General features: G+C 40.7%; 1 protein-coding gene across 1 annotated transcript in view; it reads left to right on the top strand.

The window, feature by feature from the left end:
* SNX10 (sorting nexin 10) overlaps window positions 1–11658 on the top strand; it is a 35383-nt gene extending 23725 nt beyond the window's left edge. The window contains exons 5-7 of the mRNA XM_039549560.1: window positions 376–474; window positions 8484–8699; window positions 9142–11658. Coding sequence (XP_039405494.1) covers window positions 376–474; window positions 8484–8699; window positions 9142–9220 — 394 coding nt within the window. The 3' untranslated portion in view covers window positions 9221–11658. The remainder of the gene's footprint in view (window positions 1–375; window positions 475–8483; window positions 8700–9141) is intronic.
* The last annotated feature ends 5660 nt before the right edge of the window (window positions 11659–17318 follow it).

Raw genomic sequence — 17318 nt, 5'->3', positions numbered from 1 at the left:
TCTAATTTGTAAGACTTGGTCTGTATTTTCTTTTGCTATGCAGAGGTAGAAGAAATAACAATCTAGTGTAGGTGCTCGTACCTCCTCTTTGTTCTTCATTAGTTTGCTTAGGTCTTGCAAGCACCATAAGACACCCAGCCAGACATGGATGCAGGCTTAACAACTGGACCAGAAAAATCAGATTAATTTATTTTCCCTTTTGAGGTGTGTGAGAAGCCCTTCAGTTTCTCAGCTCTGTGTTCCCAAATTGATTTCAAGAGCTTCTGGAACATGACCCATGATTTTCACATGCTTGGGGTTGGCATTTGCTTACTGCATTTTTCTCTGCTGTTTCACATTTGGTTTTAACTGTGTATTTTTTTCCTGTTTATAAAGACAGCTACCTGAACTGCCATCTAAAAATCCCTTTTTCAATATGAACAATCCTCATCACGTGGACCATCGCCGTCAGGGTCTGCAAGAATTCCTGGAAAAGTGAGTACAGCCTATCGTAGAGATGTTGGGATTTTTATGAGGTCATCAATTCCTGGTTTAAAATAGCTCATCTCTGGTACTTGAGAGCCACCGTGTGGTCATCTGTACGTGCTACACGTTTAGCTATATTTCTTACTTGCGCTGTCATAATTCATACACGTGACTTCAGCTCTATTGGTTATAAGGAGACTTCAGCTGGGGCTTTTCCATTGTGTTTCATTGCACTGATTATAGATAATACGTTTAGATTTAAATCACGTTGCAATTGCATACTAAGGTTGGGAGATCTTTCACTGTGATGCTATTTCTAGCTTTCAATAATGAGCTAGATGCTCTTGTACAAAGAAGAAAGGCCCCCCCCCCCCCCCCCCTTTATGTTCCATGAAAATCAGTGTCTTTGTGGGCTAAACTTCTGTGAGCCTGGGAAAATTCTCTAGTGAGATCTCCTAACACAGAGCTTTCCTATAATGCAAATTACTTTGTTTACTAGTCCCACTAACATAAGCAAGCTCTAGCAGCTGTGACCATTTTCAGTGTAGATGCAATCTGTGTAAAATCGTTCATCAGGCTTAGCTAGAGTCTGACCTGCATTACAAGGGAGTACTGTATGAGTTTCAGTACTGCATCCCTGAGTCCCACTGCTGTGACCACTTCACCTTCTGTAGTGGCTGAGCCCCTTTTGGTGTAATTTTCTGCTTTTTTTCTGCCTTTCTTGTAGTGCCCTGGCACTGCTGGTGTGAGAACAGGCTGCTCACAGCTGCTGGGGCAGGAGCTGTGTGTACCTCTGCTGGCTGTTGTTAGCTGCTGCTCGGGGTAAGGGCATGGTGAAACACTGCAAGTAGAGGCTATTCATCTTTCCAGTCAATGTATTATAAGCCTCCCCTAAGAGACAACAAATCATTGGTCCTGAGGTATATTTGTTAGGCTTAGCAGCTGAAGGCAGGGACAGCTAACTGCTGCAGGAATAATATTCTGTATGCAGTTATATAGGATCTATGGCCAAAAGGTCAGCCAATAAATATTGGCTGAAGGCATGTGAGACAGGGAAGAGAAAGCAGAAAAGGATTAGAGTATTTTTGCACCTCAGGAAAGAGAAGCAGTGAAATGGAAGGGCTGTGCTCCTAGAAGCATGTCAGTGATAATGAAGAGTGTGGTAGCTTAGGTTTCTGAGTCTGAGCAGTTCTATCTTAGCTGTGCTGCCCCATGGAGTAGTGCATTTCAAAAAAATGCTCTCATTTTAAAATGGCAAAGAGGCCATTCTGGTAGCAAGATATGGTATATCAGCATCAGAAATGTTTACAAACACTGTCTGCACTTCAAAAGGCAAAACAGAAAGGTAGATTATCTTAAAACACATCCTCATGCTCCAGTCTTGTGGATGACTGTAGCTTGTAGACAAGGACAGAATGTGGAGTATTTCACCATGCTGCTGTTAGTCCAGAAGTGGGAAAAGAGGGAACTCAGTTGTAAGGTAATGATTTAAATGTTTGAACTTGAGTGCTAGAAGAGTGTCAGCTTTCTCTCAGCCCTGGGGAGTAGTTGGAGGGAATTTTCAGGGCTTGCGTTGAGATGTATTGGCCTGGCAGCTTATGTGCTGTACCATTGCCCTCTGCTGGCTGGCCCCGCTGTGCTGCTGCTCACAGAAGGCACCTTCCTATTGGCTCAGCGACACTGCCATGATGCTTCCCCCCCCATTTTATGACTCTGAGCCAAAGGTTATGATTTTTTTTCTCTGAAATTGAACATGTGGAACTCCCTAACAAGAATGAATGTATAATAAATATATATACACCTGTGTATAATATACAGGTATAATATACATATGTGTGTAAATATACACATGTATTCTGTATATATGTAAGTTTTATATGTACAATATGCATATGTTACATATATATTGTGTATAATATAAGCACTTGAGTTTACTGAAGCTCTGGGTCTGGATGCTACACATTCTGTGGGGTGGCAATGCCAGATGCAGCAGGACCTTTCTGATACATTAGAGAGGAGGCATAACCGAAAACTGCAAAGCTGAGAGCTCCATTCAGCCCAGCAATGACAGCAGTCACTGTGCACAAGCTCACAGTCCTACTGGTGTTTCTTTGTGGCAGTGGGAAGAAATGGGATTCAAGTCTGCATGGACCTGTCTTGGGAGAGGTTTGCAGGTAACATTTTTAAATGCCCACCTGTGATGCAGGAATCCCAGGTGTTATCAGCATCCAAGACATCTCTGAAGAGGGGATTTAGATCTTACAGCATCTTGGTTTGTGCCCTGTGCCTGCTGCTGTATGACCAGATTGCTGTAGTGCCTGCCTGTGCAGGAGCCGCATGCCTGAGAAGCAAGGATTGAGCAGCTGGAGGCTCTCTAGTGCTCAGCTTCTGGCCTTGGGAACACTTCCATATTGCCTATATGTGGATGGCTACAGAGTTCTCTTGTCCTTCCTCACTTCCCACTCCAGGGTGAGTTAGCACAGGGCATAGTGCACACTTAGAGCCTTTGTGAAGCCTCTCCATGCTGAGCACAGTAGCGTAAGAATTAGGCCAACAGCTGGGAAGTTAAGCACTAGACTTTGGTGAAATCTGGGAACAGGTGTCCCATTTTGATTTGGTTTTACTGCACAAATGCAGGGTAAGATCTACTTGTCTTACAGGTTATTATCTCTGAGTGATGAAGAGCTGTAAAGCTCACTTCTTGTCTGGGCATAATTTAATATTTCAAGAGGCCATTTGCATTAACGGAAGTCAGCTCTAGCCCCTTTTCAATTATGAATTACTTTGTAAGAATAAGGAAAATTATGTGTTTTTCCTGCTAAGTATCCTTGTCCTTTGGGGATGCCTGTAAATTTACAGGAAAAGTTTATTCTTAAACTAGAGGTCAAAATTAAAACAGTGTGTTATAATTTTAGCTTTTGGAAGATCCTCTTTGCTTTCATCCCTTTGTAGATGTGTATGTCTAACTTTGGGATTTAGATTGCCTTCACAGGAGACCATTTGGGTTTGCTCATGAGAAAACTAATTAACAAAGCCATTTTGAATGAAGTTGAGTTCAATTGATGACTTTTTTTTTTTTATATATTTAATATAGTTGGATCCCAAAAATTTATGTGATTTAGGGAGAAGGATTACTCTTCAATTACTTTTCAGATATGCAGTTTATGATGGAGTGAAAGACATACTAAGAGTTTTGAGAAAGGAAACGCTTGGATCCACCGGGGATAGAGGGCATCCACAGTGTTGCTGCTCCAGAGGGCCATGCATTGGGCTTGCTGGGTGCTGGAGTGAGCAAGCCACCCAAAGTTCATCTGCCTAAGGCAGAGCCATTTTCTGAAGGTGTCTGGTGTTTTGCCCCTTTGTTCCCACCTCCTTGCCTTTCCCACTGCAGTCCCACAAGCAGCAGCTGGTGCAGGGTCAGAGGTCTCTTCTGGAGGTGTCTCCACTGGGTGCTGTCTCGGGGATGTGGAAACTGGGAGACTGGCTCCAAAAGGGATGGATGCCAGCTTGCCCCTGCCAGGGGCTCAGGCAGGAGCATCAGCAGTTGTAGGGCAGGTGGAACCACCTTGGGCAAGTGGCCAAGGAGTGGCAGGTTGGCTCTCTCCAGTGGAGCCTTGCTGGTATTTCCTATCTGGTGAGGGAATAATGTGCAGCAGGCACGTGTCGCTTAATCATCTCCTAACCGCACGCATTATCACATACCCAACAGTTGCTTCACAGTTGCTTGATATCAGTAACATTTCCTCCCTTATAAAAAGTGAAGGAGGAAACACAGTCAGCTTTTTTAAAGAGGAAACTGGGGCTTTGTTTGGTGTGGGCTGGGGCTGAGGGACTGGATGCTCAATAGAGGGCACCACAGCACAGGCTGTCATCCCCCGCCTCTCAGCTCCTTGGGTTTTTCCCTTGCTCTCGTGATCTGATGTAAACGGGCAGAGTAAATTTGTCGAAAACAAAATCGGAGTGTTAACCTTCCACACACATTCAAGTGTGCATCTGTCATTGTATTAGGTTACAGTAGATACAGGAAATCTTTAGTTAGGATTAAGTTGTACTGCTCAGCCATATGTTGTTTTCCTCCAGCAGAACAGTGTATAATATACCTAATAAAATCATGTTGAAGAAAACCAGATTTTGGACTTTGTCCAAATAAGAAAAAACACGTTTTGTCTTTTGTAAATATTTTTGCCATAACACAGGAAAAGAGAAATATTCCTCATATAGTATCCAGCATTTCCTCAAAAATGACATTATTTCTTCTGGTTGTGAAGTGATGATTTTCAGCCTTGCTTCTTTAAAGGTCTAGAGATCACAAGCATTTACTGAAAGCTTACAAACAAGGATTCACGTGGCTGTGAATAAAAAATTATTATCTCTAATTCTAATGTAGAGCCTTATCCTGCAGCCCCCTTAATCACATAAGTAGTCATTGTGCATGTGAGCAATCTGGCCAAGAGGAGTGAGATCTCTGACAAGTAATGACTACTGATGGGATCAAGACTTGCAGGGTTTAGCCTTTCCTTCTTCTTCCAGGCGTGCATAGAAGGTCTGTTGTTCTCTTAAATGTGCTCAGTCAGTTTATAGGAATTATTACCGTGAGCCGTGACTCTTCCATTAGCGCAGTGGCAGCGAGTGCTGATTTACATCACTGTAACCACAGCCCTGCCTGGCACTGGCTGCAGTGAAAGTGTTGCAGAAGCACTGGGAGTGCTGCCGGTTGTGTCGAGACTGCGCACGCGTCCAGTCTCTGCGAAGACATCAGAGTAGTAATGTTGTGACACTCCTCCCTTCCTCTTGCCTTTTTCATTTGTAAGTGGTGGTTTGTAATTTTTATTTTTAAGTCCTTGAAGCCAGGTCTACTTTTTAAATGTAGAACCCTTCACACAGTGAGACCCCAGGACAGTGAAAGCCCCAGAGAGCAACTGCTATACCAGCACTTAATACTACTAGTACCATCTGGTGACAAATGTATGGGTATTCCCTTGAAGAAAGAGTATTTTGAACAGGAAAGCATAACACCTATGGGTAGTGCAGAATTTATTTTTCAGTTTGATTGCTTGAAGCATGCAATTAAAAAGCAGTCTAACCTGTTCGTTCAGAGGGGGCAGGAAAAGCAGGAGTTATTTTTTAATTAAGAGAAAACAAATTCTTCAAGGGTATGGCCAGGTAAAAGGTGTTTGTATATTTGATTTCAGAATGGTTTTAAATGACTTGCAAAATGCACTGAGTGTTTGGTCTCAATGTGAACACATAGTGAACACACACACACAATATATGAGTATATGAGTGTGGGTATGATTAGCTTTATGAACATCTTTCCATTTCTGCACCTTGGTTTCTCTTCACTCCCTTCACCTCCAGATGGCAGTACGAAGCAGAAAAGAAAATTACTGTGAAATAATGAGTCCAATGTAAAGTAAAATTGGAAATTGAATTATAGCTGCAGAAAAAGGACAGTAGCCTTGAGGTCCTGATCAGTCTGTACTCTTATCACTTTTGTTTGCTGTTCCATGTGTTAGGTTACTGCCGAGTTAATAACAGTGCTTTAGCAGTTCAAGGCTTAGCAGAATTGTACTGGACATGAAATAAAGCTAAAATGAATTTGTGTCCAATATCATTGACATTAGTGCTCATTACTTCTCTGGTGTAATGCCTCAAACCATCTAAAATCAATTTTAAAGATTACCCGTTATTTTATAAAGAAAATAAAATACATTTCAAACAGCAACAGAGCTGTAAGTGTAGTGTAATCTCATGAACAGTTAGTTACTCGTGTTTTCACTGGTTGGCAGGAAACTTTTGAAGGTGCAGCAAGAGGAAAATTTGTGAAACTAAATGCCATTCACAGAATTTAATGACTTGGCTTTTTGCTGTGTTACTTGGCATTAGACACGCAAATATTAGAACTGCAGGAATGTGCATCCCCTCATTGTGCCTGGAAAAACTGGAAAAAACTGTAACTGTAGTTACTCTACAGGAAACTCCAGCACATTATTTTTCTTTTTGTTTTTCTTTTCTTTTTTTTTTTTTTTTTTCTTTTTAAGAGAAGTAGGAGGAGAATATTTACTCCCCAATTGCATAAACTATAAAAGCGGATTTATTGTCTGGAATGATACTTCTACTTTTTGTTGCAATGTTTGTCTTTGTTTGGAACGTGGGTGTATCAAGAGTCAAGGCTGAAATCCTCTTTTAGTGGCTGCTGAATGATGGCTTTTCGAACTGTAATCATGAAGCTGTTGCTGTCAAGGTGTGTGGACCTGTAAATTCTGTTTTGAATCATTTTTACACAGTCTTTGCTGGCCTTTAGACTACAAAGAACTTCTCCTGTCTATTAATACATTACACCATTGATTTTACAGATGTCTATTTGCTATTAAAACTGCGAGAATTTGGACTGCATTAAAAAGGCTTTCTTTAGGTATGAAAGTGTGCTTATTTCGAACTTCAGCAGAATCTGGTCTTTCTGAGACTCAATTTCACCTGCACCTGGTAGATCATTAGGGTTGTTGGAGACATTTCCTCATTGGAAGGTGTCGGAGTTGGAGTTTAGTGGTTGAGACTGTGTGTGTGTTCACCTAGGCAAGTGAAATGGGCACGCACACAAGTATCTCGTGGTTTCATGTGGAGATCTCTTACTACTTGTTTTAATTTGTCAGATTTTTATAGGCTTGAATGAAGCCAGAAATCCTTTTGTGTGTTTATTAAATGTTATTGTAATGTTGGCTGCTTTAGAGAACAGTTTTCAGAACGTATTTGTGTTTAAAACATTACAGTCCAAACACACCATTAATCTTATTCAAGAGAAGGAACTAATCAGTTACACTTTTCATTTTAGTCAGAGTACCTTTAAAATGCAGTATTTCTTTCTGCTCTTACTAGTTCTTACATTAATGTCATCTCTTGTTTCCTGTTGCACATCAATGACTTTTTTTTGGTAAAAACTATAACCTAAATGGGTATAAATAGGTAAATATTGACTCTGAGTAGCGTTAAAGATATTTAAATAATTTTCTGTGGAGCATTCTTTGGCATGGTCATAGCTTCTGATGTCTTTATTACATGAGTAAAAAGACACAAATTTAAAAAGTTTCTTGTTAATCATTCTAGAATTTGCATAGTAAAGAATTTCTTCTTTAAAGAAATGTTGAAGAAAAGTTGCATATCTTTTCTTTAAATATAGTGATCATGATCCTCCATTCTCAGGCCTTGAAAAAGTCTCTCTACAACTTTCTGTGTTACTGGAATGTATTGTATTTTGTTTACTGTCGTGGGTTTTAAGTAAATACTCTGTGCTAAATTTATTTGGAGACTTAATTTAAAATCTCTATAAACCAAATTTTAAAAGTGGTTTTTGAAAATAATAGCAGGAATTAAATAAAATTTAAGAGTCTCTGAAAACTATCTGCATGTAAATTAAAATCAGTGTTTGGTATTAACATTTTCATTCTAGCTCAAATATGTGCATATTTTTAACAGTGTAAATAATTTTGGGTAGTGTTGGCTCAGTTGTTAACAGGTATTCCAAAGTCCTGATGTTGCATGTGCATGAAGTCTGTTCTGCCTACTCACTGTCCCTCTACACACTTCTTTATTCCACCAAACAAATCGGTGACTTGTAATTTTTATAAAAGTTTGGCTATTAAAAAAAAAGACCAAATTTTTGTAAGAGTATATGCCTCCAACTGCCTAAAAATCATTAATTGATCCATGTGGTAATAGCAGATGGTTAAATGGAAGAAATGTCCTTGAAGTTATTCTAATAGCAGATGTGCCTAACTATTAGCTTCATGTTTTTACTCACCTAAAATTCCAAATAATGTAATAAGAAAGTAACACGCACCTAATCATTTTAATATGTTCATTGCCTTCTGTTACTGATTTAGGATTCATCTGAAAACTTTAAAAGCAGGACATCGTTTAGAATTTGTTCTGGGAAAACACTTTAGAATGTGTGTGTGTGTGTGTGTGTGTGTGTGTGTGCAGGTTATATATAAGCATTTGCCTTTTTTTTCTTTTTCCAGGATCCTACAAGATGCGTTACTGCTTTCAGATAGTAGGCTTCACCTCTTCTTACAGACTCAGCTAAGCCCAGAAGATATGGAGGCCTGTGTGTCTGGACAGACCAAATACTCTGTTGCTGATGCGATTCACAGTTTCGCCTCTCTGAACAGACGTTTTCCTATAGAAGATGAAGAGAGAAAAAAAGGAAAAAACGATGCAGACTCTGATTCAGAGAGGTGATTTCCGTATATCCTTACTTTCTGAGATTATATATCCATACATACACACGCACATGCTTCACTTTTTTGTTGATGTAATACTAAGATAATGAAAAAATTAATTGACTGAGATTTTATTGAGCTGTGACAGCTCATCATAGAAGTCTTCACACACACCTCCACACTGAATTAATGAATGCAGTAGAAATTCAATTATCTGCATTCTGATTATGTGAATTTCATTTAGTCAGACTTGAATTATTCGCGTTTAAATTATCTTGCTAAAAAAATATCCAACTGCACTCCAAATGGCTAATTAAAAGTCCAAATTTCCTGTCTCTCTTTGTGACTGGAGATAATTAAAGTTCTCCTCTGTTACTCAGGCTTTGAGTGTGTTGTGAAAACCAATTTCCTCCTTTTATTTTTTTTTTTTTCTCCCCCCCTCTCCCCTTTTCTGCAGTTCATCCTCCGGGCTCGGACCTAGTGATGACAGCATTTCATGTGGATGTAAAGCAAGCCCAGCTTCTGAAGAATCATGAAAAATCCTTCCTGTATTGCTATCTTAAGGACAGTACAGAGCAGTTTCTGCTTTGTTTACTGGTTACGTGTACCTCACAAACAGGGCTGTCTGGTAATGTGTACCTAAAAGACCCATCATTAATGCAACCATATGTCCTTACAAAATATTGAAAACAGACCTCGATACTATCTTTTTGGTGATTTTTTTTTTTTTTATGTATCTTGATGCAGGTCTACATGCTACCTATTTATGTGTTTGTGACTATTAAAATCTTAGTATTGGGTAAGTCATGCTCTTCGGACATACGTGGCAGTTAAAATATTTCCGTCAGTGGGTGCACGTCTCAGATTTGAAAAATAAAGCTAACTTAATTCCTCATCTTAAAAGTTGGTATATCATATCAAACATAGTCAAAGCATCTTTTAGTAATTTGCATCAGAGAAGTTTCATCTTTAGCAGTCATTTGACTTTGGTGATGAAATTACACACCCCACCAAGGTACTCACTTTTAAAGTAGCTCAGCAACATCAGCAAAACAGCATTCGTACAAACTGTATGCTGCTGACAATTTGAGATATAAATACATCTTCCTCTGGTCCTTCTGTAATGTTTATGGAAAGACTGGTTTTATCATGCCTAAGTACTGAAGGCAAAAATTCTTGAGCATGGTTGCTTAGAAGTTTAGAAATATAAATAAAAATTACATAATTTCTAGGCTTGCTGGAGATTCTCAGCTCGCAGGGAATTATGGATACTCATTCCCAGTGCAAATCCTGGATGAGGTCCATCGAAACTAATGGCTGAATTTTGCATTGAGCTCGCTAGGGCCAGGATTTCACCAAACATCTTTAACTTTAGGCATCTATATTTGAAGATGCTGGTAGAGGTGTTTTAGTTCAGCAGCTGAAATGGGGAGTATCTCCCTCTGTGAGATTATGATAATCACACAGCTCTAACACCCTGCATGGATGTGGCCCTCTCCACTCTCTGTGAGTAACAGGAGCTGCTGATATCTTTGTGGCTGTAGTTAACACGTTGGAATATTGACTTTTTCACAAACAAAAGGCAGGCTTGAACACAACTTCTTAACCACCAACACTTATTTTGATTAAACGTCAGTTTTGCTCTTTATTGTTCACAGCAGCTGCGTAGTGTCTTGTCCCAGATTCTGTCAAAGGAATATGTTTCACTGTGGTGTTGTATTTATATTTGACATTTAACTGCTATTAAAAAGAGCTAGGGGGTCTGATCACCCTAGCAAAGCTCTCATTAACTTCAGTGCAGTAGTTACCGGCCTAGAAATGGATATACATACATGCCTTTTTTATTTTTTTTTCCTTTTTTAAGAATTCTGTGGTTACTTTCAAAGAAGGAGCATTTAAAACCTGTGAATTACAGAAACAATAGATTATTAAATAGCTAGTAAGGGGTAGCATAAACATGTGTGGGCATGCTTTTTTAAAGCATCCAGCTGGGAATGTGTAATTTTAGAAACAGGTTTTATTAGCCTGAGAATAACATCTCTTAGGTAACTACTTTAAGCCATTGTATTTTGTTGATGGTAGCACTTTGTAAGATAAATATCCATGTTTCTTTTTGCTCAGTCTTACTGCATTGCACAAATGTATCTATTCACCATCTCAGCTTGTGTGTGAGTTAGCAGCAACGCTATTTTTAATGTAAAAGTGATAACTTTTAATTAAAGCAACAAGTTATCACTAAAAGCAGCTTAAAAAATAGCTGTTATTGCCAGGGAGAGATTTGGATTACTTGATTTTTTTTTCTATTTTTTTTTTAAGATGGCACATTACAAAAAAATTTGTTTAGCAAATTTATTTAAAAGATGGGAAAGATATAAAACCAAAAACTGGAATAATGTTGAGAAGGGTATTAATGTTTTTATTTAACACAATGTAGGTTTTTCTTTTGCTTTAAAAGACTGAGCTAAACTCTTGAAGCACTTTACAGTTCTGGCTTACTAACACATCCTCAGTACCTGACAAAAATTATAGAAACACAAGGTTTGGAGAGCATTCGTTGATGATTTTACTTTTTAATTCTAGGAGCTTATCAGTATACCAGCGAGTGTTTTCCAAATGAAGATGTTTCTGAAATAAATATCTGTTTTCTAATAGCTCTATTGTTGTTCTCTTACTTTCTTCGGCATCCTGTTAAAAAAAATGTAAGACTACTGTATCTTTCTTCTCAGCTTTGACAGAAATTTGTTCAAATATTTATCTTTTGAATGTTGTTTGTGTAGCTAGTGTTACTGGAATTTTTCTTAGTAATGGGGGAGGGAAAGTACTCCATGCTCTCTAGTGTGTCTCCTTCCTGTATCAGCTGTATATAACCACATATGAAGGCTTTAAGGCATTTTGTTTCATTGGAACATTAAATGTAACTGTTACAAGTGTAAATGCTAAAAAAAATTAATTTTAATGTCTTTTGTTACTTTAATGATTTGGTAATTTTTCAACACTTACGACATACAATTTGATCAGTTGATCGCTGCTATTTTGATTCTCATTTTTTAGTTTTGAATAATGCTGACATTTCCTGCTAGCTTCTTTTTAAAAACAGTATAATACCTAATTTATAAATTAGAAGCAGTAATCAGATTACATTATATCTAATTGCAATAATTCTGCGTTCAAAAGCTTTTCTTCATCTTTTGCTTATAACTTTATATCCTCATTTTTATGATGATTTCTTAAAAGCTTTTAAGTAATTAAATAAAACAAGTTACTACTTTCTAGCTCATGTTTAAACCTGACAGTAAAGTTTCCTTTATTTCAATATCAATATCCTAATCACTTCATGACTTATCATGTGTAATTTACTCTTCAGTTATTTTTGTAATATGTGTCTATATATATATATAAATATATGTATACATATATGTAGTGTATATATATGTGTAGATATATATACACAATGTGTATACATACACAATCTGTTGTGTTTGGGTTTTCACTTCTTTAAGTTTTCTTCAAAAAACATAGCAAAGGAACTCCAGAAAGATGGTGTATTTGGAATGAAAATTGGTGTTTACATCACAGTGTATTTCTATAAGCACTGAGGAAAATTTATACTCTAAATCCCACACTGTAGAACAGTACAAACTTCGGTGTCCATGTCTTTTTTTGACAGGTGACATACTGAATTTGTTTTCCAGATGAATATTTAAATTTTATGTAATTACTATGAACTATTAAAACAAAAAGTGTTTGTGACTTGCTTTGTTATACACGGTATGGATAGGAAGAAGAAACCTTGCATGGCCCTGTGTTGTTTCCTGTAATTGCAGGACTAGGCGCAGGGCTAAGGATCGGAGGCTTTACCTTTCTTCCCTAGCTTTTGCAAGGTTGCAAAAATGTAAATGCTAATTTCCAGTCTCAGGCTGATTCTTTTCACAAAAGGCCTAAACGCTTTAGGAAAGACACAATTATTCTCCGCTTCGTGTTAAAAATGCGCTAAAACGGGTTAAGTCGCTTCTTTGCCTTCTGGAACAAAACCTCCTTAGAAATTAATTCAAGTGGCCTTGTAAAACAGAAATCGAACTGTGGCCTTTGGGCTCGCTGCTGACTTGCGGGGCGTCCGTGGATGCTCCGCACCCGCGGGTGTGGGTGCGTGTGCGCCCGCAGGAGCGGTCCCGCAGGCGGGCAGCGGCAGCGCCGGCAGCCCGCGGGGCTCCGCCGCCGGTACGAGCGGAGAGCGCGGGGGAGGGTTTAAAAAAGGGGGAGAGGGGGAAAAAAGAACAAAACAACGAACGGGGGAAAAAAGGAAAAAGGAAGGCAGCATCCCAGATCGCGCTCCCCGCTGCGCCCTGGCCCGGCCCTTCCTCGCGCCCTGCCCTGCCTTGCCCCGGGGCCGCGGAGCGGAGCGAGAGCCTTACCTGGGGCCGCCGCGCTCTCCGCCCCGCTCCGCCCCGCGCCCGGCGGCCGCTCCGCTCCGCCCCGCGCCCGCTACTCAGGGAGCGGGGCCGCCCAGCCTTCATCCGGTAACTCGTGGCAACCGCAGCCCTTGGCAACGGCGGAGGGGGAGCCGGGGCGGGGGCAGGCGGCCGCCCGCGCTGCCGCAGCGCTCCCTCCCTCTCTCCCTCCCTCTTTCCCTGCCACCCCCGCGGAAGGAGGCGGCCGCGCCCGCCCTGCTCCGCGCCCCACAGCCGGGCGCCAGGGGGCGCTGCGCGCCAGCGGGAGGCGCCGCCGGGCGGGGCCGGGGCGGGGCGGGGCGGGAGCGGGAGCGGGAGCGGGAGCGCGCTCCGCGTGCGCGGCTCTCCGCGGGGGCGGCCCAGCGTTTTTTGGTTGTTTGTGGGTTTTCCTGGTCGCCACCGGCTCCCCCATCCCTGAGCCCCTCCGCAGCCGCGCAGCTCTCAACCGGGCGAAACAGGAGGGCGCCCACCGCGCTGGGGATGGGCACCGCCGGTGTCGGGGGGGCTGCACCTGCCGCCCCACAGGGAAGCCCCCGCCGCCCCCTCCGCATTGGCCCCCACGGCTCCGCCGTAGTTAGAAAATACATGTTACTATTAATTAATTAATTAATATTTTTATACAGAAACAGTTAGGGCCCAGCGCAGAGCCCAGGCGTGACATTTGCCGGCCTCGGTGGCAGGCAGGCTGCTCTTAAATGGAGGCCTTTCTGCGGAACAGCAAGATCCAAAAGGCCTGGTGTCACCCAGTTATGTAGGACACAATCTCGCCTGAAAATGCACAATGAATCGGGAAGGATTTATGTAATTAATTGACCAGTCTTAACCTGTTATCGTGATGTAAGGAATTTGGAACTCATTAATTTGGCCCCTGACAGATTTCATATTAGAGCTGGCAAATATGGATTGAGCCTCTTATTCTTGTAGCAGCTGGAATTTCCATGACAGTGAGGATTAGTGAAGAAGACCTATTGCTCAAGTCAAACTGCCTCTTTTGTAATCAGCAGCCCTGCTCTGCATTAAAGGGGTAATGGGAAAGAGAAAAAAAAAAATAAACACAGAGAGGGGAAAAAAAGATAAATTTATTCATGTTTGGAGCAGAGCAAGGGAGGGAGAAGAGGGATGTATCCTGGACAGCACAGACACCAGAGTGGGGTTTTCCCAGCTCTGTGGCAATGAAAATGCCACAAAGGCAGCCCTGGGGTGATAGAAAGGGAAAGTGCCTGGAGGACAGGTCTGTACCATCACCATGGGCCTTGTTGTCTCTCGGGCCCACCTTCAGATGGACCCTCCCAGGAGCCACGGAGCACTTGGGGCCTCAGTGTCAGAGGTTCTGGGAACAGGGTCTGGGCTGCCAAGAGCTGAAGGGACTTAAGAAAAGAAGGGTTTTGAGTCATGATCCTGGGGAAGGCAGGACTGAGAGGTACCTGTCTTTCAGCCTGTACTGTGACACCCTCCCCTATGGGGAAAAGGATGCTCAGGGTGGGTGAGAGCTAGGTGCAAGGACAAGGACAGGCCTCCATGCAGCCATGGCAAGGATGACTGCACATGATATGCCTCAGCTTCCCCAGTACAAAGAAAAAAGTTAGAAAAGTCCTTTTGTCTGCTGGTTTGCAACAGCCTCTCTGTTTTGTATTTCATGGTTCCTGGCTGGGGAGTGCCCTCATCTCATTATCATTTCTTGGCATTGATGTGGTTGCAATAACATTGAGTGCAGTCTGTATGGAAACAGTTTCGGAGCTTACATTTTCTCTCCTGGCAACCTGTTAATGACTGCCCTGGTAGTGAATACAGTTGTTAGCAATGACATTAAAAGGTTTTCATGAGGCATCATCATATTTTTACATGCTAAGTGTTTACCTATCCTTGTGATAAATGCCATGCAGAGATGGAGGAGTGTTTTTCCTTTTCTCATTTTTCCCTTGCTTTATGCCATTTGGCAGTTGATCATTTCCCCTTCACAATTGCTTAGGTCCACCATTTGCTGCTGTGAGGAGAAGTGAAAAGTCATAAAACAGGGGTATGGACAGTAAAACCACAATTATTTGCAAAGACTGGAAAGTCAGATGCAGATTAAAAAACACAGATAATAAGGCCAATGTGCCTCTAATCCTCTGGGTATCTTTGACCATATACATATTGGCCTTGATGTCCATCACTGTGTTGGGATAATTAATGAATCCTGGCACTACAAGGTGAGTATTCAGTTCTAAATTTGGGCCAGTAATCTGGATCATAGCTTTGATCTCCTTGATGTAAAAAACCAAACCAAACCAACAAAAAACCCCCAACAAACCAAAACAAACAAAAGACCCCCAGACCAATGGATTGCAATTTGATTGTTCTCCTTCAAAGAATGTATTTTGTCTTACTGTCTCCTGATATGTTAAAAAATCTTCACACATGTCAACTATCTCACTCTTTTCCCAAAGGTAGGGAATAATTTATCTTTTATGACGGTATATCCAACTCAACCATTGTCTCACTCAGTGAGACACTCACTTATCTTTGCTTTTCCAATGATCAGGAGCAGCAAACCACCCAGGTACTGCTGCAGATATAGGTTTTGTTCAAATGTTGCTCTTGTTAAAATGTTGATCAGGCACAGCTAATTTCCATGTTAAATGTGCCAGCATATGTCTGAGTTTAGAATTATTTCAAACAGCAATAAAAAAACATTTTAAAGTTTAAATGGATACTGTAATTACAAGTATTTGCACGTTCTCTGATTTCTTCCCATGGTTATATTTAAAATATGCCTGAGTGGTAGAACTTTCCTGTGATACCCATGATTTTGAATGCTTGCAAAATTACTTCTCGTGTTTGCTCCTTTTTTGGTTTTTTTTGCTTGTAGATAAGAAAACAGTCATCAGATTAGATGAATATTTTTGTCAGATTCTTACACTATTTTTATTCTTTGATGGTTAATCAGAAAGCAGGGAAAAAATTTTACAGAAAAAAGCCCCACAGTTAAGCCTTCTGAAAAAAAATATATTTGCTTCAGATATTTTGTAAGTTACAACAATACCAGAGGACTGTTTTAGTTTTGTGCAAATACTAAATGAAAATTTCACAGTAAAAGTGGTTAAGACGTATCAATCACTGATTCAGTTAAAGTCAATGGTAAAAACTTTGTGCTGCTTGTGCTGGGGGTTAAAAAATTCTCTTTTCTGAATGGCACTGAGATTAAAAATGACATTCTTGTTGGAACCAATAGGTGGCCTTTTTGAATGCGCTGTAGTAAATTTTTTCCTGAAAACAGAAAAAGATTTGCTTTGAAGTAGAGAATGTCTTAAACCAGTCATTTTCAAATACAGGGATTTTTTTGTTTGTTTCTGAAAGACAGTAGAGAGATTCTTTTATGGATTTATTTCCTATTTTTGGTGTACTTATGTTAAGTCATGAGTCTTCATAGGCTTATAGAATGGGTTGGGTTGGAAGGGACATTAAAGTTCCAAACCCCCTGCCATGGGTAGGGACACCTCCCACTAGACCAGGTTGCTCAAAGCCCCTTCCAGCCTGGCCTTGAAAGCTCCCAGGGATGGGTTGTCAACAGCTTCTCTGGTCAACCTGTTCCAGTGTTTCACCAACCTCACAGTAAAGAATATATTCCTTATATCTAATCTTAACACACCCTCTTTAAGTTTAAAGCCATTTCCTTTGTCCTAAGTGATCAATAATAGTGATGATAAAGTGGACTACAAAGTCTATCCTTTCTTTTTTCATGTTCATGCTTTCAAAATGCCATATATTTCCAGTTTCTAAGACCTCTCATAAGTTCTTATTTCCTGTTACTTCACAGTTAATGAAAATGGTTTCAAAAGAACAGTATCTCCTTGTGCTTCAGAAAGGGAGTACTTGTGATTTTTCTGAAGTCACTCCTCTGAGCCAAGCTCAGAAATCTTGATTTTTTTAATTTCCTATATAAGCAATACATTCTTGAAAGGTTTCTGCAAGGAAAAGGCAGTCAGCCGCTATAGGTGGCCAAGCCTCTTAAAAGCCTGGGTCAGATGAGGGTGTTAAAAACCTGAAAATGCAGCCCTGAGTTCTTCATAACACTCCTCACTTAGGCTGGATGAGGTATTTTAGCAGCTCATTCTCTGACCTATGCATTTCTGGACACATGATTATTTTTTGGAGTTGGTTGGCTTATTCTAAATTTTGGGCTTGTGTTTTTATCCCTGGGTGG

Source organism: Corvus cornix, chromosome 2, assembly GCF_000738735.6.
Source record: "Corvus cornix cornix isolate S_Up_H32 chromosome 2, ASM73873v5, whole genome shotgun sequence".
Taxonomy (NCBI): Eukaryota; Metazoa; Chordata; class Aves; order Passeriformes; family Corvidae; genus Corvus; species Corvus cornix.
The sequence above is the reverse complement of the archived record's forward strand: the minus strand, read 5'-3'. Positions and strand labels throughout refer to the sequence as shown.